Below are 23,553 nucleotides of genomic sequence, written 5' to 3' on the forward strand. Positions count from 1 at the left end.
CCCCTATTTTGGTGGAATAAGTATTAAAAAATACCTTTTATGAAAATAAAAACAATAACACTGAAGTCCTCTGTTTAAAAACCATAATCAGACTAAGAATAAAACCATAGAATCTTGTCTCAAGGCATAAGTCTAAAAACCCCGTCCCGGCTGGGCATCGAACCCCTGGACTTTCAGCTCACCAGCTAGGAGCACCAGCTGCTGAGCCAAAATGGTGCCTTTGCACTTTTGTTCCTACACTGATGATTTGTTGATAAAATTTATGTTTGCCAGCTGTCAGTGAAATACATAGCAACTTAAAAAGTATGATAGTGACCTCATGCATAGTTATTTTTCCTAACCATAAAGAAATAGAACCGTTAAGAGCACATCATTTTTTATGCCACTGGATCCTTGGTATGTTAGTCAACTCACAATTGCCTTCACATTTATTAGAATTTTTAAACACACCTTGACATACGTCTTATTTATTAATGCTGTCTACAGTAATATATTAATGTAAATGTTTCCTTTTCACCTAGTGACCAATTAACTATACACATGGGTATAACAAAAATAGTATTTTTAACAGACAGGATGGATAAACTTAAAACTAGAATTTAATAGCTGATACAAAGTTCTATATTATTTCAATGTGATGATGTTTTTTTTGCAGGACAATGAGCTGAAAGTCATAGAGTGCAACGTTAGAGTGTCTCGCTCATTCCCATTCGTCTCAAAAACTTTGGATTTTGACTTTGTGGCTCTGGCCACCCGTGCCGTTATAGGGGAGAAAGCTGACCCTGTCGACGTGCTGAGAGGCTGTGGGAAGGTGGGCGTGAAGGTTCCCCAGTTCTCCTTCTCCCGACTCGCAGGTGAGTTGAGTTGTTTTGCTAGCTCTAGATCACTGAAGTTCACATTAAAATACGTAGTATGAGTTGCAGCTGTGAAAACGAAAATAAGTAATGTATCTGAAAATTTAAACATGCAATAAAACCCAAAAATGAAAACAAAACATTGTCTGTAGCAGTAATAGCTTTCATTTCCATGTCTTCAAATCTCAGAAATTGCATATGGCTCTAACTTGGTTACTTGATTCAGTTATGGCCCTAAATAGTAAATTTTATCACTGCCTAAGAATTCCTAGTTTTCAAGAGCTAAGAGAAACAAAACTGACAAACCAGTTAATATAATTTGACCATTAGTCCAGTCATTTAATATAATAGTACCTTCATTGTTGTGCAGCATTGTAAAGAACAGGAACCTTTAGTAAACTCAAGTATATGTATTAGTGAATAACAACTTAAATATCTGGGTCTTTATAGTCTGAGGTTCTGTGTTACCAAATATTTTCTGGGCCTCACTTAGATCTATCAATATTCCTGGTCTCTCGTGTTTCTTAGCTTTATAGCTGTGGACCAATTGGCTGTAAACACACCTGTTAGCTTCCTCTTACTTTTTTTCTGTAGTATGTGCATGTTAAAGGAATAAGGGCTTCCTCTTACTTTTTTTCTGTAGTATGTGCATGTTAAAGGAATAAGGGGTTGAAGGGAGTAGGACAGAAGGGGAAAGGGTGAGTACTTACTGTTCCTTAAATTTTTTTATTAAAATTTAAAAAAGTAATTGTGTTCTCACGGGCCAGAAAGTAATCTTGTTAGTTTTAACTTTTGAATTCATGTCATTTTGAGATACACAACACATGTATGAAGAGTTCTCTTACAAAAAAAAAATATATGTCTTGTACATTAGTTATTAAATCTTGTGCATACAGTGTTCCCAAGTCTGTAATTATTACTGGTTTAGCTCCAGTTATGCATTTATACAGCAAAAAGAGTTCTTGGCTAATTTTAAATAATTAAAGAAAATGTATGTAAATGCAGTTAAATGAGAACATAGACAAATTCACGCGGATGCATCATGCCAACGCACGCCATTGGCGAAATGCAAGTACAGCAGACCTGGCATGAACACGACAAAACAATTACACCAAACATAATTTAAAGGTGGCAGGCTGAAGAAAGAATTTAGCAACAGTTACTTCAAGTAGTAAAAATTACATTTACGGGCAGTGCCACTCTACCAATCAGACTATTCCCACTGCATTTACATATTGTCACACCTATGCTCGGATGTGTGAATCGCGTAGAATTACTAACGATAGCCCAGGAGGAATACACACAAGCACAGAAATTTAAGGGGACATTAGCATTTATTCCATGTGGAGGCACAATAGTGCCTGCGCAGAGGCACAAGCGGTGAAACAGCAAAGAAACCCTAAAAGAAGATGTCACAAATGCGGAAGCAGGGGTATGAAAAAGGGAGGGAAGTTGGCGTGCATCCGAAGTCTTTCGTGCTGCAGATACCACTACACCTAATGTAATTTTTGCAGGTCTCTAGTGATTACTGATGGCTGTGCCTGTAAGTTGGCAGTGCTGTACATACAAAAGTCTGTAGACATTTGCAATAGGAGAAATTGCTGTTAATGATTGATGAAACCTTTTTCTTCAAAGTGTTTATATTTGAGCTCATCTAAAATATTTTGTTCTTAGGGGCAGACGTAATGCTTGGAGTGGAGATGGCGTCAACGGGTGAGGTGGCTTGTTTTGGTGAGAACCGTTACGAGGCCTACCTAAAGGCAATGATGAGCACTGGCTTTCAGATCCCAAAAAAAGCCATCTTGCTGTCTGTTGGGAGTTTCAAGGTGACTGCCGATTGTGGGTGCACTTTAGTAGTGCATCCCATGATACCTATCAAAACACTTGTCGTGACGTTTTTTCAGTCAGAATAGGCTTAATTAAGCTAGGTATAGTTAAATTAAATTGTGTGAAGTTATTGTCAAGCATGATTGTCATAAGCTGAATTCAGGTGTTTAGGTAAGCAGGGATGTAGGATACACACACATACATACACACACACACACACACACACACACACACACACACACACACACACACACACACACACACACACACACACATATATATATATATATATATATATATCATCATTATAACTTTCATAAATTCAACCAAAAAATCCAAATATGTAACTTGATGTTGAATCATTAAGACACATGGTAAGTACTAAATCAAGCAGTACACCAACTCTTTATCATGTGGCATAAACAGGGCACAACCTACTCACTAGATGTAATAACAACTAAAATAATTGACATATCTTCTCATACCATTAACAATTATTTCTTTGCTGAACATACATAATTTGTAGAATGTTAAGTGTAAAAAAACGAGAAGATAGGTGAGTACATTATCCTTTTTCACATTTGTTCAGACGTTTGCGAGGAAACAAAGATTTTCTTCTATAGAAAAAATAAATTTTTCTGTCACGTTAAATAATTAAAGAACAGCTACCTAAAACTAGGAATAAATATAGAATGTGCAGTAGCTTCTCCTGTAAACAGAGCCATTGTGCTTTTCTACTAAATAACTAAATATCTGAACTATTGAACTACCTACAATATGTATAATTTTGGGTCATACACACAGAACAAAAAGAAATGTATCAGTTTTGTGGCATTCATAAAATTAATGGGTGCTGCAGCAGAAAAAAATTACTTTCGAGAAATGTATAAGGAAATATTTTGTTCATGAAATTTGTTTTCTCTTTAAAGATCTATGTCCCATGTGACATTTTCAGAAATGGCTTAGATTAACTCACAGAAACAGCTGTGTTTCGTGCCAAACTTCGTCTTGCTACAAAAATTTTGAGAAATTTCTCGATAAACTTTAAAAACCGCTGAATTAATATGTCATTTTCCACTAATTTCGTGCTTCACCATATTTTGGGGTTTCTAAATATGCCAACTGTTAATCTATATTCTTTTCATTAAAAAGTTTTCCAGATCAGTACGTACATGATATATATTGTAATTTTATTTACTTAATACATACATATTAAAAGTACATTATTTTGAGGAATGGTAATAGAATATGTACAAAGATAAACAGTGTTTAATTTTTGAATTTACTACATTTACAGCAATATTTTTCTGAGAATCTTTTTCTTAGACTCGGGAATATTTTGAATATTATATATATGGTGGGATTCAAGAATGGAGGATTCGAACAGTCCATCTCTAGGTGGAACCTTTTTTGACAGTTTTTGTTGTGTTCTAGTGCTTTTGTAGTAATGAGGAATATGACTATACCGTTTGTGCCACTTGATTAATTTTACTTCAGGAAAGGTGTCATATAACTCCAGTAAAATTCACTTTTTTTTTTCATATGCGCATGGTATCCTTGTTAAGAAGTTCAGGTTAATTAGAAATTTAGACTTAGTAATGTGAAAATTTTATTTAAAGTTCAAAATTATATGCATTTATAGGTCCAGTGCTAAATTTTTTAAACTTATTATACACAAAATTTTGTTTAGAGGATTTTACTGTAGTTTATTTTAAACTTTCATTTAATGAATTAAGTTTTTAATCAACATTTTCATCAACAAAATTGTGATTTAAAATTATAACTAGTAAGGTTAATGCCAAAGTGATTCCACAGGAACTTTAAAAAATTTTAATTTCAAAGCAAAATCTGCAGTCTTATAAATTGAGTGTTTTATGAAATTGTATGCTAGGTATAATTAAATTATTTCTATACATAAAAAATACTTTGTTTAATTTACAGACTGTATTTTAAGCTTAATGTTAAATTGAAGCATTTTAAGTTTGTCCTTGTCAGAATTTCACCATTTTTGTCAATCATTGTGATCAGCTGTCTACACCCAATGCTTCCATCTTCTCCATCTCATTCATCATTCCTCTGTCACTCTCTTCCAGTCTTTCACTCTGACTTCAGATGCAGCATTTTAACAGGCAATGTTTCAGTAGGGTCTTATTTTCTAAACTCTCCCATTGCTTCTCAGCAATGCCTTTTCCATGATATTTCTTGTTGAACCTCATTTTTCACTTCTTCTCATCTGTCACTTTTTCTTTCCATTGTGTCTGTTTCCCTGTTGTTCCTCCAAGTCACTGTTCACACTTCTACGAGGATGTAGCGTCACAGTCTGGTTGCGGTGGTCATTGCAGCACAAGATGGAACTGCTGCCAAGTATCAGCGCCCTACAGAAGATGGGCTACAAGCTCTACGCCAGCATGGGCACGGCTGACTTCTACACAGAGCACGGTGTCGACGTGAGTACATCTCCTGGACCGGGTCGTTGGTGGAGGGTTGCAGTGTGTTGGACGGATGTGTAGGAAGAGGTGGGTTTCACCCCAGCTGCCTGCACTAGGAGTGGTTTCCGTCCCCAGCCCAGTTGCTTCTTCTTAGTATGTACCTCCCAACCTTTAAAGCCGCCGGCCAGAAGAAACGCCAGTGGAAGCTGTGAAATACTGTTATAACTAGAGAAGGGCAGAGACTGAAGCCAAGTCGAGTGAGTAGCTTCAGCTCGACTCTGTCCAAAAGCTGAGTTCATTGCATTCAACTGGATGGGACTAGATAGTATTTTAACATGCTTTATTTTAGGTTCACTTGTAACTAACTACATATATGTGTAATCAGTCAATTTTTACCCACTTCTGTCGTATGGATTTGAAATTTTGCAAATATATGTAATCCGGATGACAATACAATAATTTTATGACTATGACTGGAAGATTGAGAGTGTCTTGAGGGGAAGAAATCACTACTTGAAGCTATGAGCAATAACCATGCTTTTAGTGTTTATGAGGCCGGGTAGAAAATTTGTCTAGGGGTCGACTGCCCCTTCCTCCCCCCCTTCCCCATATGTCAACCCGCAAAATTTTGGAAATTACAAAAATCAATTTTCTTTCAATTTGGAGAGTTCCCGTTCCATGAGGACAGGGCATGTTGTAAAATGTGCTCGGGGTTCAACTGCTTCCCCCACCCCCTCGAGGGGAGTTCATTTGCCCCCAATTTTTCGAAAGTCAGGAAAATTTAAGTATGTTGATTCTGGTGTACTGAGTTCTTCAGGCACCACTGGACCCCCTCAGGTGGGGGTCAATTGCCCACAAAATTTTCGGGACTCAGAAAATTGATTTTGTAGTTCATTTCGAGGAGTATTATAATTATAAAGTCAGACGTCAGTGGGTCCACCCTTCCTTTTCCTTGGGAGAATGGGTTTTGGCCCTTTTGATCTAAAAGTTCATTTTCTCAGAAATGTTTACTGGGTCACTTTTCAAGTTTTAACATGTGCTTTTGTTCGCCGGAACACACAAAAAGGTTTTCGGGGAATATTTTGTTTTTACCATTGCTATACCATGTGTTTGTGTCACAAAGACACTATGACTCTCAGGCAAGGGCTCCACAAATGGCAGAGGAAAGGACGGGGGTAGGGTCTTAGGGACAAAACAAGAAAAAACCACTACTTTCGATCTATGAGGAATAACTATGCTTTTTGTGTATCCATGAGCCCGCGGCACAGTTGGAAATTTGCCTGAAGTAGACTGCCCCCATCGAGGAGGAAGGGGTATAAAGCCATAAAATTTTGAAAACTTAAAAAATTGATTATCTTTCAATTTGGAGTGTTTTCGAGCCATTTGGGAACCACAGCATTTTCCCCTCCCCTCTGCCAGGCATAGGGGGTGGAAAATTACCCCCTTTTTTTGAAAGCCAGGAAAAATGAAGTACATTGATTTTGATTTGCTTCCGGGGCCTTCGGGTACCATCGAACCTCCCCCCAGGGGGGGGAGGGGGGTCAATTGCCTTCAAAATTTCCTGTACTTTTAAATATGATATTGGTGCATTTCGAGGTATTTATAAAAAATTTAATATGAACTGGAAAGTAAAAGATAAAATTATATTTAAATTTAAGAAATTTGTTCAAAAGCAATGGAATGAACTGCAACTCTGTATAATGTAATTATTTTAATAAGCTAAAGTAAGATTCAAGTAATAAACAAAACCATTAATTTTAATGAAAAAAAGTGTGGGGTGCTTTATATCAGTTGTCTCAAATTTTCTATCACTAATGACTATTTGTTAGAATGGTCAGTATGATAATGAAAGACAAGAGCACCCCATTGTTTTTTTTATATTAAAATGTTTATTTTTTACTTTATTCTTATTTTAAGCTTATTAAAAAAATTACACAATAGAGTAATAGTTCATGTATGGAGGGACAAGATTTTATGATATTATCTTTAAGACAATTTCATTTTTTAAACAAGATATTTTGGTGATATTCCTTTTATTTTTATCAATCCATTTTGTTCATAAAGATAGTAGGTATGTTTTTTTTTAACAAATATTAAACTCCTATATTTATAAATGGTAAATATGTAGTTGGGCGATATGTGTTAAAATATAATTTTAAAATCCGAAAATACTTTTATTCTATGCTCTTTAACTTCCTCTTTTCATTAAACCCGGCGGAGATAAGAAATTCCAAATACTTTAGGAGATATCAAATTTTTTAATTTTCATCACAATACCTGTGCATTCATGCGGCTTTTTACATTGCTTCTTTTTTAAGAGTATGAATTTTTTTATTTATTGGAGAATTTTTTTCACGTGATAGATGCGTGATAGGCCAATATTCAGTTCCTACTGTTTATCCTTTGTCCCGGTTCGTTAGGTCAGGTCAGTTACATTATAAATACTTTAAAACTAAATAACCATTAAAATTAATTCATTTTATTTTTAATGTCTGCTTAGTTTGAAAGTATTTATAATGTAACTGACCTGACCTAATCAACCATTTTAATTAATTAGGCATTCACGAACACACAGCAAAATAAAAAATTGCGGCGGTCGAATAATTGCTCAGGTCTTGTATTGTGAAATAAGAACGGTAATATCTCCTAAAGTATTTGTAATTTCTTATCTCTGCCGGGTTTTATGAAAAGAGGAAGTTAAAATGCATAGAATAAAAGTATTTTCTGAATTTTAAAATTATTTTTAACAAATATCGCCCAACTACATATTTACCTTCTAAATACTAGGCCTGTGCAAATTTTTGATTACAAATACAAAAAATAAACTATTCGATTCAACTTTGAATACTAACACTTGGAAATAGCAAATATTCGTTTCCATATGAATATTGGACATAGCATACCTCGTGAGTTTATCTTATACCAATATTCATTGTTAAGGTTAAGACATTTCTGCAATATAATAACCCATTTTGATGTTTTAATGGGGGCTTCATAATCAAAAACGATCATTAAGCCTCGTTTTAACATGCATCAAGTATTCAAAGCATTTTTTTTTACCACTTTCTCGCGAAACAGTAACGGAAAAATCACGTGAACGATCCTAAACACGGCACATTTGTCGTTTCAAACTTGAAAACATAATATTATTTGGATTCTTTTCCTCACAGGCACCAGAAGTGGGGAAACAATAAACAAACATCAACAACCATGGACTACACCACCACAAAAAACGTATTTTAGTGAGATGTGCATTAAAAAAAGGAATCGTCATAGTTCACACGCCGTGTAAATCGATAGTCACAATCTATTTAACATCATGTGGGACATTAGCAGCTTACTTGCTGTATATATCTATGATAAAACAGACGCAGTTTAAAGATATCTCCAAAAACATAAATAATGGGGTTTACAATACTGGATGACATAAGCACCAATTGTTTTTATAATACGTAGTACTGAACTAAAATACAATTTACCTGGTGGTTGATAAAAACAAAAACTCGTTAATATCTATAGTTTAAATATGTAAATATGAGCTCATTCAATCACTAAATTTGGGAATCATGCATTAAAAAAAACTAGTTTTATTGATCCATATGCAGAGTAGCTGGTTTATGGAAAATAAGGCAAACAGGAACTGAAATGAAAAAAATTGTTTGATTGGTTAGGTTAAGTTAGTTTAGCTGCATAATTAAAAAACAATTATTTCTTAATTTAGATATATTAATCCTTATAATTATTGTATTGTATATATATAAGCAGAATGAATGGTGTGTTGTTGTTTTGTTATTGGAGAAAACAGTTGTCGTTTTTACTATTACTATTTTTAATAATAATATTTACTATATTTCATACACTCTCCTACACTCTGTTAAAAGGCTCTTAATGTAATGAGGTTTAAATAATAAATAGTTCTCTTTGGCTATTTATTGCTCTGTCCAATATATATTCTTTGATTATTTTTAAACTTGATATCTGGGCGCCACCCTTATGTACAACTTGATTTCCTTACTATGTCAAGGCTAATGTAGTGTGGTACATAAGAGAAAGATTAAATATTCTCACACTTTAAATCTTCAAAGGGCATGAGACTAAACAACAGACAAATTGAAATCATAGGGAACACATACATATGCACTGTAAAATAACAACAGGGTAACATATGGTTAACACAAATATTCTTTAATCAAATAAAATATAATTAATTTATGGTTGGACCAGTGGTATACCATTCATATTTTCTGAAATTACTGGAGTTATGTTGCACACATGATGAAATAAAAACAAAAGTTCATATAGTTCAAATTAAATATGCCTGTTGAAATCTCAATTTATAATCAGAAATTAGTGTGAAAAAAATAATGTTTATTTGTTGTGTTCGTGATTAAAGTTAATTTTGATGTACCGCGGCTGAACTGAATAGATAATTGCGGTAAAGCATCGTGAGAGCTCTGTCTCAGTTCACCTCTGGGTGTAAGAACTAAATCAAATGTAGAACAAGATATGTAATTGTTTTTAATAAAATGTTTGTCTCAATAGGTTCTTTAACGTGCTCAGCAATAAAAATGCAATGTTTATAAGTCCGTTGGCAATATTACGACACTTGTAAGTAGAAAGACAGTTCAATTAGGATAGCATCATGAGTCGGTATTTTACTCACGGCAAATCACTCCTAAATACACGTCATTTATGACGTGCCCTAATTAAACAACATGTAATATAGTTTCATACAACGTTTTTTACATCCTAGTAGTAGGATGATCTACCCAGCTAGTAAATTCCGTTGATTTTTGAGGGGATTTAAACCCGGGCTATGTAGCCATCATTGTCGTTCCAAGACTCTTACCGTTAATTCAGTAGTGACGCTTATCTTAAGTAACATGGCCTCTGATTGGCCGAAACACTAAGATTGTTGACTTAATTATCACGTCAAAATCAAACACAGACAATTAACAATACAAATTAATACATTAAAATGCCTTAAATTTAAAATATGATTTTTCAACAATGAAAGTTTTGTTATGCAAATTATGTATAAAAAGTTCAATTTGCCGTTTAAAGTCAATTGCTCCCTAGAGGGGTCTTGCTAATTGAGCTTGGACGTCACTCAGATTACACCATAGAGTATGGTAGTTGCAGATACGTCCAAACACACAACAATAGAACAAAACATAAAAATGTCAACAAATAATAATAATAATAATTAAAAAATGTTATTTAAATAAAACAAAACACTTTCTGTGCGTAGAACAGTCATGTTTCAGCACAGTATCTAACTTAACTTCACCAATTTTTCACTTTAGTATTATTTGTCCTGATTTTCCAGAAGTTGTTACAAGATGTAAAAAATGAATTTTTATTGGGATAATAATTCTGAGTTTTAATATTCTAATTCAGTATTCGTATTCGAGAATAATTTTATATTCATACTCGTTTCGAATTAAAAAGCATGTATTTGCACAGGCCTACTAAATACTAACTTCACCAAAATAGTACTATTTGACTATTATGTGATGATGCATATTTACAATAAATTAAGTATGTTTAGGGAAGAACTATTTGGAATGAAGACAAATTTTTGCAGGTTTTTGTGTGTTTTGTGTGTTATGAATATGTACCTACATCAGGATTGTAAATGAGTCACAAATAATGTTATAATGTGCAGCGTACTGGGTTCGCGCCCGACCCAATACTCTACAAACTATACTGCTCACACGAGAGGAGAAATACTTAAGCGTCTGTTGTTTTACAGACTTCAGAGTGGGAATTATTCTGCGTGTAAAGACAATTCATTTTAGAGTTTTTAATGTTTTGTTTTGGGAAATACAATGAAATCTGCCTCTTACAATAGCTGATCAAAAATAGATCTCACTGCTGTACAATCAACACTGGACACGTAATAAATGAATAAACAAGCAAAATAAGGCTAACTGGTTACATAAGATGCTTCGGAGCCATAACTAACCCAACGTATTTACTCGAGAATCACAAAGAACAGTAAGGCTAGGTTACACGTGATTGCTAGCAAGATATATATGTATTCGTATAGAATGACAAGGGTCCAAATTATAACAATCTTACACTACCTGGAGAGTCAAAACAAATGTTCTACGTCACAAATTAGCAATTCCAGCTATAACATATCGTACGTTAAACTCTTAAGGAGCAAGGGTCAACGATGTCGTGAACAGAAGCAAATACCTAGCTCTATGACTCTTTCACTACAAAACAAAGTCGGTCCTTCCAATACATGCCCTAAGGCTAATCTTTTAAGTGAAACATTACGTGCCAATGTCAGCATGGAGCTTGACATAGAAATACGTTATTGCGGGCTCAAAGGTAGCTTTTATGCTCCATACAAACAAGCGAGCCATGCAGCCTCAAAGGAATTACATATAGCAAAACGTAAGATTACAGTGTCCAAAATTATTAGCGAGCGCAATAAGTTCAGAAAACATTGCGTGCCCGTGTTAAAAGCCTGACTTGAAAGGGAAAGCAAAACAACCTCGCGAGCGTGGCCCGGCTAGATGACTCATGGCAGACATCAAATGAAAAGGAAACAAATAAGGTACGGTCACACAAATGAATCCACAACCGTAATTACCAACCAAAACTGAATATGTATAAGGTGGCAGCCGAATTAGTAAATTTTACCTATTGCCTATTTAGACAGAGCCACTTTCTGTCGGAAACTAAGTTACTCCTAGGAACCAATACTTGCCATGCTCACCGGGTACCACGCCGCTCCTATGCCTAACGAAAGTTAAACTCCTACATGGAAACTTTTACAAGTCCAAAGCAATTAATGAGTACCGGCTACCCAGGAAACTAAAAATATTAACAAGAACGAGTCGAAGCTCTCCGGGGCTTAAATACTTTGACACCCAGGTCACTGCGCATGCGCAGAGCTCAGGAGGGGGGGAAGAAAGGAGAAGGCCGGCGAGAACCAAGGGAGGAGAAAGTAAGAGGGAGGGGTAGGACGGCGCTGGCCGTGATGTGACGTCAAATGCTAAGTTCACTTCAACTGGATTAAAGCTTAAACAAAATATTTTTTTTCCCAATCCATTTCTACATGATACGTTTTAGTACAAACTTTGTCTTCAAAATAATTAATTAAATTTAATACATTAAAATTTAATTTTTTTTGTACTTAAGTAAAGTTCTGCTAACACACTCATTGATTTCATTTGAGTTGCATTTCTATGCTTTATACTGTATTATTTGCATTTTGGTGTTATATGGTGAATTTACAAGCTTTTTGGTGACATTTCGGTTTTATCGCAATTCACCATATTATCTTGTCCCTACCTATACATATTTGAAATAAGCAATGATAACAAATCACGTACTGCTGCTATATAGCTTGCAAACACTTTGTGTTCTTATTATTTATGTTGTTCTGGAATTAACACTGTTCACATAATTATACTGGCTGGATAACATAACATATCCCATTATTTAAATCTCAACACTAGAAATCCTATTTGAAGTGAAAGGTCAGCAGTATGCCATAGATTTGTAACACAGCAAACAACCTACGAAAAGTAAATATTTTAATGTTTCCAATCTAAATTTTTTCTGGAAGAGGAGCCAACAGTAGTATTGATGTTCGGCACAAACATAGCAAACTGTAAATGATACATGTACGTGTGTCTATAGTCAAATTGTGTTACAGCTTTGTTTTTCTTTATTAAAGAGTAATATGCATTTTTCATCTAGTTTATTTTTTTTTCTAAAACGTGAAGTGACTTAGAAAATGCCCGAGTATTGTAATTTTTGAAGTGGGAAAAATAGTAACTCTTCAGAAAATTGTTAAATAAAATGGAAAAAATAATACGAGAGCTAAATTCTATCGTGATTGTTTATATTTTTGTTTTGGTAACTTTATAGTAAATGTGCAGTTTTTTAACACCTTCATTAAGTGTTTTTCAAATTATATGTCTTAAGTTATTTGAATAGTGAAAACATTACAAATGTTCAAAATATATCAGTATAATTAAAATATATTTTAATTATTCCTAAATAATAATTAAAATAACATTGTATTAATTATTGGTGCATAAAATTTGTATTTTGTTAATTTATCCTACTATGTAGAGCACCGGTCAGAGGCTACTTTCAACATTTTCCAAAATATGATACATATGTATAAGTAAGTTTCTGCATGCTTATTTATTTTTACCTATAGTATTGTATCTTACTCCATTTTAGTACTTATTAATTTTAAATCACATGAAAAAATAACTTCTGCAACGTCTTTAGTTTGACTCAATTTTTAAGGACTTGACTAAATATATGTAAACTATACTCTTGGTAGCTGTTAAAAATATCTTGACTATTTGGAAAATACTTGTTTTCAGTAAATTCATTATTATTAAATTACATTTTTGCATAATTTTAGCACATATATATTTTATTACCAAAATTAATATTGTTACATACAAATAAGTAATACATATTTCTTACAAGTAATACTGAAATTATTACATAAAATAAATAATTTCAAAATTTTTTCAGGTTTTAAAAATAACAAACTTAAAAAAAGGGAGAATATTATGTGCTCACATACTTACATAATTAAGCTCGTAAACAGTCAGAATAAATAAATTTATTTTAATATTAAGCTATAATATTGTCCTCAAATAATATTAAATAGGTAGGTACTAAATCTATATACTGACACACATTAACATTACTCTTTGTTCCTAGTTCTCCACTGTTAATATATCTTAATTAATGTGGTAGTGTTTACATTTTTTTGTGCATATCAGATCACTTAATACTCTGCTCTGTGTGTGACAGAGAGAATTTACAAAATTGTAAAAGTGCTATGATCATGCTAATTTTTTTTTAACTATAACAGTTTTCTCAAGCCATTATTTGATGAAGTATTCAATTAAATTTCATCTTAAAATAGCCTTTACTGTTCGTAAACACTGTAAAATCTAAAGTTTGTCTGTAACATATCTTGAGATTTCTTCTTCCTTAAAAAAAATATATATTATATAAATTATATATGTATATAGTAACGTAGTTCACTTTATTTCTAAGTTATTGAAGCAAACCGTATTGTAACTCTGGATTACTGTAACCACACGTACATAACCACAGCCTTTGTAGTGTCTTTGGCTGAGCAAATACTAGTTGTTTTTTTCTTCAAGTGAATATCAAATTGAATCTTTAAAATATTTGCAAACCGCACAGTCGAATCGAATTAAGAATGTTTTTCTTGGCGAAGCTATAATATACTTATTGTATGAAATGCAGGATTACAATTTTAAAAAAAGTTTTAAGGTTTGTAATGTTTGAACTGATTGATTAGCAAATTGGGCCCAATGTATAACATCATTGAATAAAAGTGGTATTATAACCATGCATAATATTAATATTAAGATATTAATATAGTATAATACAGAGTGCCATCTTTCGATTTTGTTAAATAACCAACTTTATTCAAGCAAAACATATTCAACACAAAAAAAAAAAAATTTTAATGAGTGAACCTTAGACTTCCAATGTTTTAAAGCTTTGCAAAAAAATGCGAAGCTTCACAACAGACGCCAAGCTTTGCATCATCACAACCGAAACTTCAAATAAAACTAATAGCAAAATTTCACTGCGAAGTCTAATCAAATATGAAAAAAAGCGCTTCAATTGATTCACTTGGTGGAATCTCCGCACAGGCCTAGTGTGAGGAGAACCCGTAGTTGCCACAGCTCGACGGTAGCACACTGCCGTCACCAGTAGCGCTCACAGTGACGTCTCCTCTCTGTCCGGGAGTATTTCGTCGTATTCCTGTTCCGGGACATCGGGCAGGTTCATGACCGCCCGCGCGCCCCGGCCGCCCGCCACCTGAGCCGCGTTGACGTGTTGCGAGTGCACTTGTGCCAGCGTCACCACCAGTGGCGCACGGTCGATCTCCGGGTGCTGCACCGTGCCCGTGGGGAGCGGTCTCTGTGTGCGTATGAACAGTTGCTCGGCCGGTTTGTCTGGGGCGGGGCTGATCTCTTCGTCCGGCTGCGAGGCTTTGGAGGCGGTCGGATCGTAGGAGGCTCGGCGCAGCTCGTCCACGGAGGTGCGGAACGCCCGTGCGGTGTCCACCTCTGTCGGCTCCTCTTCCAGGAGCTTGGCGAGGCGCTCGGCTTGTTGCAGGTAGAACTGGGCTTGCTTCGTCGCCCGGAACCTGTTGCTTGCCTTGGCCATCTCTATGAAGTGTGGGATAAACAACTCTAGAAGCATCGTTCTTCTCAGGGGCTCTGCACCTTTTCTGATCCTCACCTGCTACAGAACACACCCAGTCAACTTTATTATAATACACTTTAGAAAATTTGGTATCTCTTACAATTGATGGCGTCTTGTGCTCATCAATTTTTTTTTCTAATATATACCAAAATTTAATGAGTTTTTGAGATTTGAAAATGGGATGCATACAATACTAATAACTTCCAAAATTTGCAGGAAAACTATACATTTGTAATTAGCATAAATGTGGTAGGTTCAGTAAGATAGTAATTTATGATGGGGCTTCAATTGTCACTTAAAGATAAAAGACTGATATGACAACAGTATCTCCCTGTAAGCAAGGCTTCTGCTGTTTTAAAAAACTTTACATTTGAAATGGAAACTTCTCGTTTGAGGTTGAAGCAGCCAAATAAATGCTAAGTCAACCAGAATAGCCTTTGCACAAAACATAGATAGAATTAAGATTTGGTAACCTACTGAAAATACACCATTACTTTTTTTTTTACATGTTTAAATTGAAATTGTATCTTTCATCATAAGTAAGCTATTTCTTCATGATCAAGTAAATAAAGTATTTATTCCAAAGCTAAATGTGCCAAAACAATAATTAATTACATATATTTGTGGCAGATAAACTAGTAAGTTGTTAGTGGTCTAATATTTGGTGACTGAAAATTGATTTTTAATTGTTATTTTTACTGCCGTATATTACACTTGACATATACTTTTCTGAATTACTTAAGCTTTGTCTCATTATTTTATTTTAATCTCAGAATTTAATTTACTTATCATAGCATTATTATTTCTAAGTAAGCCTTCTAGGATACTGGTTTCTTTGTACAATGTTGGGACATGGTGATTAAATGTTTTTTTTTTCCCTGCTTATTTGAAAACTATATATGTATATATTTTTATTATTTTTTAAGTAGATTATTTTCTGAACTATGATATTTATATAAACTGTGTTAAAAAAAATAATTGTGATAGAAGTTTTAGTAAGATACACTTTTGAGATTGACACCAACTAATTTTTGTTGAATACAAAGGTGAAAGAATAAAGTAGAATGTTACTGTGTGTGGGGGTAGCTTACATTCATGTCTATGGATTCCGTGGAGCCCCGCGGAGCCATCTGCCTGTGTGCAGCGCTCTTTTGCTCCAAATGCTTGTGAGCCTTCTCTGCGAACTTCTGGTGTGGGTTGGCCATCTTCACACCTTGCCACATGTCCACGGGTAGGTTTCTCACAGAACCAGGTTCTCTCTGTCTCTCTGCTGCTTGCTGGTGGGCAGAAACTGTCCTGGCCAAGGTCGGGTTGTTCAGCATCACAAGGTTCTCCTGCGTCACGATCTGGTACAGCTTCTTGTAGTTGAGCAGTGGATAGAAGCTGCTACTCTTGAACCTACAATAGTGTTTTTGTTAAACATGCTAGCTATTACAACAAGTTACGTTTATATAAAAACACTAAAAATAATTTTGGGCTCTATCTGTAGCCTTTGGGCACGCCCACAATATGTGTTATTTCTTGTTAGGCTCAAGACTGCTGGCAGTGATTTTTAATGTAGGACAACTTTTCCTTGTGTGTGTGTTTATGTGTGAATGCGTGAGTGTGTGTTTTTTTTTACTAAGTTTCATAACATATCTTAAAGAAATTATAACATTAATTTGTCACTTGTATAGTACACTGTAATGTGTAAGCTGAACCATGTGTTTCTAAATGATATTTAAAGCAAGTTACTACCAGTTGCTAAACGTAACAGCTAAGAAACTGGCATCAGCACAGTGCTCTGTGCAATTTTCTTATTAAATTTTCATCCTTTTTACATGCGCAGCACCAACTGTTTGATAAGGTGGTATTTAATGAGTGAGCATGTACTATTTTTTTAATCAAATGCCTGCCAAGTGTTATTCCATATTAGTTATGTGTTCTTGTGTGTTTAATTAAGTATTTTGTTCTCACTAGAGACAACTTCCATATGAGACTGAATGCCAGATTAAAAAAAAAAAAAAAAAAAACATAACCAGACAGAGGTGTTAATATTTGCTTTATTTTAGAAAATGCCTTTTCGAACTGTGAAAATACCTAAATGACCAGGGCATTGTAGGGCAAGAAATAACTTTTAATAAGATTGTACAGTCTATGCTTTGTGATGTTGATAGAAACAAAGCTGTTGAAATATTTTTGTAAGCATTCTTTACGCATACACTATAGTATACGGTGGTACACCTTACACAGTAATTGGAGAAGACTCCAGCAGTAATATTCAATAAGAGAAAACGATGCACTGTGTTGCATTTGAGGAGGTGTGACATGCCTGATTAGTGATTACCTGTCGCTTTTATTAGATAAAAAGTCCAAGTTTGGTGAGGCGAAATCCAGGGCTGGTGAAGAGCGTCAGAAACTGCTATGAAAGTTACCCAGTTAGTTCAATTCATCACATACTAGGTTAAAGTGGGTGACATGATAAAACTCTTTTATTATGGAGGTTGTTGAATAGGGATTCACTTGCAAGAGAAGTTGTCCGAGTATCCTAGAACATACATGATGTGGAAACACCCAAACGTGAGGTCACTGGAGGATGTAGCTACTGAGAAATAAAATAAAATTGACCATGACCCTCTTCAGATCATGCAGCTACAGTGGGCAGGATCATTATAGAGAGAGAAAGAGAGAGAGATGTTGCAGAGAATGGAGAAGATACGTCTGAGATCGATTTTCTCCAATGCACCAGAGAGTGTAAACATCTACCTAAACCGGAGGTGGTAGTTGATGTCACATGGGTTCGTCAGTACATTACATGTGCTGCAATTTTTTTTATGTTCAAAGATTTTTACTTAATTATACTGTTTAGGTAATAACATGAGTATTATATGCATAGTATACTGATTACTTTCGCACAGCACTGACCTGAGATTTCTGATTGCCAGCAGGGTGTGGAGCAGGAGATGCTCATTTATGCGGTAGACTCTTTCTTGGTCTATGTATATAATCTCGTCTGGCGTGCTGTCCAGTAGGTTCCGCTTTCTTACAAAGTAGTCTTCAAGTTTCTTTTCTTGTAATGCATTGTATATTTTTTTAATAAACTTTCGCATTGTCGTTCCTGGCTGGTCGTCAGGCTGCAGGGTGAAATGCTCCTCACACTGCCAGAAAATCAAAGTACGGATGTGTGAGGGAAGTAGCCCCAGTTGCGTGTCCCGTGGTTTCATGAAGTTCTTGTACAGTGTCATAACGAAAAGATAGCATCTCATCAGTGAGTGGGACAAGCGCGGTTGCAGATACCTTTCTGCTTCCGGGAATGCTAATTGCCATTCTATCTGTCTGCTTGGCCTGTCCCCTTTCTTGAGCATGTGTCCCATAGGCAGTAGAGAGTATCCCATGGCCTTCACCTTGTTCACCATCAATTGAGTGGGCCAAGTATAAAAACAGTTCTCGTGGAATGTGGTGTTTCTTATTCGCCGCAGCCATTCCTTTGCCTGGCCGGGCCATTCGTTGCAATGTAAGGTGGGAATCACCTCATAATGATCCTCTAGCAGGTGCCCGCCTTCCCCTTGGAATTTGTCACACATGATTTTTGCGCCTACTTTAGTTGCCATTTCCACGCTCTCTTCGTTGAATCCAAGAATTGTCGCAAAGCGTGTCGAGAACAAGTCCACGAAGTTGCACATGAACATGTCAGAGTTAAGAAAGTATTGATTTTCAAAGAGCTTTTTCACCTGATCATCACTGTCGAGAACTTTAGTGATGACGCGCTGGAAGCATTCGTTCGGGATTTCAGAGGACTTGGCAGGTATGCGTCCAAGTGTGCACTCTGCGAGTCTCCTGGGTGTGTTCAGGCCCTTGATGGTGCTGTAACTGTATTCACTTGCAGTGTTCAGCTTTAGCAAGCTTTGTGACTTGGACGAACCACCTGACTTGTAGCCAGAGGAGCTGTCGCTCTCTCTCTTGGGGTCTTCGTCCGTCAGGTCTGGCAAGGATGAGCACTTCGCTTGTAACCTTTTCTTCGCCAAAAGTTTCCTACCAATGGGCGGACTTTTGAGTCCTTCACTTTTTTCTTCTTCTTTGATGTCTTCTAAGGACTGCAGCTCCCTGTCTGGCAAGTGAATGATGTCCTGTGATTGGTAGTGAAAATCTTCAATCATTGTGTGTTCCGGATGAGCTTCATCGTCTGTGAGTACGCTGCTGTCGCTTGCTCCAATGTTGCTGCCATAAATTGGTTCATCGTAGATCATCTCGTCGCTGTCTTCTACTTCCTCGTACGTAGTGCGTCGCTCTTTGGAGACTATTGATTCATCACAACGCAGCCTCATGTAGCCTGAAAAACACATTGAAGCAAACATTTCAGGGATAATTCTGATTAAATGCAAAACAAACTAACAGTTAAACATTTCCTCGTCTAAAATTGATACACAGGATGATTTGTAGAGGGCTAGACAAACTGAACAGGTGTGTTTGGGAACCTATTTAGAAAATTCAAACTGAGCATAAAGACCTTAAGGATCCAATTATTTTTTTCATAAATCTTTCTTAAGTTTTACAAAAACTTTATTTCTTAACCCCTATAGCTATTTTGTTGTGTGATTTTAGATTTGATCTTTTTATTTATATTTGATCCATGATGCATCCTTCGTTTGTGCAAGGCAGTTTTAGATTCAAAGAACGACCAAAGAATTAGCTGTGAACTTATAAAGTCCCAAAAATGAAAAATAAAAAAAGCAAAAGGCCTACTTTAACTTAATTTTAAAAAAAAAACAAGAAGTTCAAAAGCTTTCAAAAAATTTCCCAGGTATTGTTTATTACAACGGTGTACTAAATTGGTATAAAACTTTTATCAGCTTGTATAAAAATGATATACAAAGAAAAAATAAAGTGCAAACAATATGAATAAAAATATTTATCAAACAAAAATTTACAAATCCTGTTCAAATACATCTCCTCTGTTTGTAATACACACTCAACACCTTCGTATTTGACAGAGAGAGAGAGACGAACGGGAAACAAAAGCTTTTTACCTGTTCTTTGAATGCTCTTCTAGCTACATTTTGAGAAAACCACAGAAGCCTAAGGAAAGAGCATTGTACTTGAGCATTGTACTTTAGCATTTACCTATTAAAGTAGCATGCTGTTGTAGTATTAGAAACAAGGTGCAATATTTGAATCGGATTTGTAATGTTTTGTTAAACAAATGAAAAAAATAGGTATTTTGATTTTACTCCATTTTTCCCTTTCGTCTCATTTCGTTGAACGCTGAAGCTAGACAGACAGGCTTTTGACAGATGGGAGGATAGAATTATTCGGGCCATCAGTTTGACTGTAGGTCACATGATTATAGGCCAACTGTTGTAAATGTATAATAATGATGGAAATAGGTAATGTGCACTAGATGCACAGTAGAAAATTTCTAGACCCAACCTTATATGGCTTATTTGCCCATAAAAGTGTCAAAATTAAGTTTCGTGGTGGATACACCTGGTGCATTGATGAGATTATAAAAATATCTTATCTCTCTTTGTGTATGCAAGTTTCAATACGGTAGTTGTTTGAAATTTCATTCCTAGTGCATTTTAATGTTACACTTTAATTTACTACTAAATAACAATAAATTTTAAAAAAACGTGTTTTTTTGTTGCAATATCGCTTGTAAACAAACTTTCATAGTGCATAATAAAATAGTTGATTTTGACAGTTCCGAAGGCAAAAAAAGTAAGTCAACGATGGCCTTGTGCGCAGAAGACATGGATCAGTCTTAATTATATCTTCAGTCTGTGGTTTCCTATGTAAAGGGCAGTGAAGTGCAGAGGAGTGAGCTACATTTTGTTATATTTAGTGTGTTTTTTATTGACAGGTGCTTTAGTGTACATTCAGATTAGACAGCTGAATAGTGAGGCATATTAGACAAATCAAACTCTTATTTATAATGATCCAGAGTATTTAATCCTGTATCAATAATTATTTTGTTGATATTACAAGAATATCCTGCTGTCATAGTCAAAATGTTTGCTAAAGCACATGTCTGGTATGGAGTTATGGTGGAAATACAATAGCGTGACGGTGCTATGAAAAGATTGTAATGAGACAGAAAAACATTGCATTATTGTGAACATACTGGTTTCATCCCCACTACAACCAAAAATATATTATTTTTTATAAAATGTTTCTTGTTTTTGCATATGCAACAAACATATAACAGCCATCATTGCTTGCAAATTTTTTAAATCTATATGTTTGAGAGAAATTTATTTAACTTTCAATAGTAAAAATCATAGGGTGTAAACACATTTCAGAGATTTTACAAATAAATTTAGTAAACGAAACCTTAATATAAGCATAATAATAGAATTGAATTATCAGTCAGTTTAATCATCTTTTGAAAACAGAATTCTGACACACATTTTAGTAATGCCTCACCAGCGACGCAGTGGAAATAAAAAAAATTATGTCTGACGCGTCAGCCATTTTTGTTGCGCTGACATTGTAGATGTGTCAAACGTGATTGGTTATAAATCTTTGCTGCAGTCGTGATTTCCTGCGTTAGTGGTTGTGGTACCTTGTCTGCGGGAGGGCTCCGCGGCGAAGCAGTAGTTGGGCCCGTCCACGCTGGAGTAGTGCCAGTTGTCGAGGTCAGGGCACAGCTCCACGTTGTCCTGCACTACGAACAGCCGGCGGGCGGCCAGGGTCTCTGCACGGTGCTTCCTGGGGCCGTGCTGCGGCCGGAACTGCACGTGGCGATCCACCGCGTCTAGCAGGCGGTCGGGCGCCACGCAGTGCCGGCTGTGCGCAGCCAGGTCGCAGCTCTCGCTGCCGCGCTCCGCCGCGCACACCGCCGCCATCTCCCTGCGCACATCGCCAACACTCATTAACTGCTTTGCTGAACAAATACGTGCGTGCAATCGACACTGATAGCTGAATGTGGTGACATAGTACAACAAACATAGATTTATATAGCACCACAAGCTAAACATGTACCAATAATGTTTTAAGAATATTAATTTATGTCTGAATGCCCGTTGAATCACGTGTGAAAAAATTTACAACTTATCTTGAATAGTGCTCTATTCTAACAAATTTACTGTGGAAATTATGTATGTTTATGAAAATGTACATGACATTCTTCACATATTGTGAATGTTTGGACCTTGCTTACGCAACGAAGACAGTGTAGTAATAACACGTTATTGTTGAACTCAGCAGCACTGTCTGTTTGCGTACTTCTTCTAAAGTTCAGAATGGAGTGTGATGTGGTTTTCGCCAATGTTTAGAGAATTTCTCCCGGAAGGTTTGTTTGCTTAATACATTCACATTAATTTTAACGATATTAGAGAAATCTCTATTTTCTTTTTAATCAAGTCTTAAAAAGACTTTAAGGGCTCTTACATGCCCTACACTGACTTATGCATGACTGATACATCAAATTGTGCTACAGAATTGTAGGTCTTAAAAAGGCCTACAGAAAAGTCCATGATAGCATATGTCTATATTCTAAGGATAACTTGCAATAACAATTTTTATCTTTCAAATTGGTTAAAATATGAGTTATTTACGAAGCTATTTTGACCATCATAGCATTAATCTATATACAATTAAATTGGTAATTTGCCATAGGCATTCATTTACATTGATCTTCCACCATATCATATTCAATCCATCATTTTGATTCCGCTGTTCCCTTAATTTCAACAGATATACGGTTTCAATTTAAATGACCTCATTTTCCAGTACAACTGTATTTCGATGCCATTAAATAAAGTGCAGGGTCAAACATTCAGTATTGCAGGAATGGCTTTGAGCATTGAGTGCTTTTCACATGAAAAGCTATATGTAGTCCTTTCGTGTGTGACTTATAAACAACATCTGTTTTTGTTGTCTTATGAGAAAAAAGCTGGCAACATTGTTTACAAAGAAATTTTTTTAGTTATGGGCAGTACATGTTAGTATGTATTTAATTTTTGAAAACACTGGACTTACTTATTAAATCTAAATGATGCCACTTTGGTAGGTTGCATCTGTGCAAAGTCAGGGCAGGTCTCTATTTATTTAACAATATAATAGTAAACTCAATCCCATTGTCATTTGTATTAGTGTGGTCCAGATTATCTATTTAGTATCATCGTTGAGTTCATCTGTTCTATCGTTGTGTTGTCAAAGGTTGTTTATGTCTTCTGTATTTACTGTTCTTAATTGCAACTGTCTCATCAGCCTACTTG

General features: G+C 35.4%; 1 protein-coding gene across 2 annotated transcripts in view; it reads left to right on the forward strand.

The window, feature by feature from the left end:
- The window catches only part of LOC134530556 (multifunctional protein r), a 163,279-nt gene that overhangs the window by 54,751 nt on the left and 84,975 nt on the right, over positions 1 to 23,553 (forward strand). For both annotated transcript variants that reach the window (XM_063365482.1, XM_063365483.1), the window contains exons 18-20: positions 656 to 854; positions 2,529 to 2,680; positions 5,024 to 5,128. In XM_063365482.1, the coding sequence (XP_063221552.1) occupies positions 656 to 854; positions 2,529 to 2,680; positions 5,024 to 5,128 (456 nt within the window). The remainder of the gene's footprint in view (positions 1 to 655; positions 855 to 2,528; positions 2,681 to 5,023; positions 5,129 to 23,553) is intronic.

The sequence above is a fragment of the Bacillus rossius genome, chromosome 3 (assembly GCF_032445375.1).
Source record: "Bacillus rossius redtenbacheri isolate Brsri chromosome 3, Brsri_v3, whole genome shotgun sequence".
NCBI lineage: Eukaryota > Metazoa > Arthropoda > Insecta > Phasmatodea > Bacillidae > Bacillus > Bacillus rossius.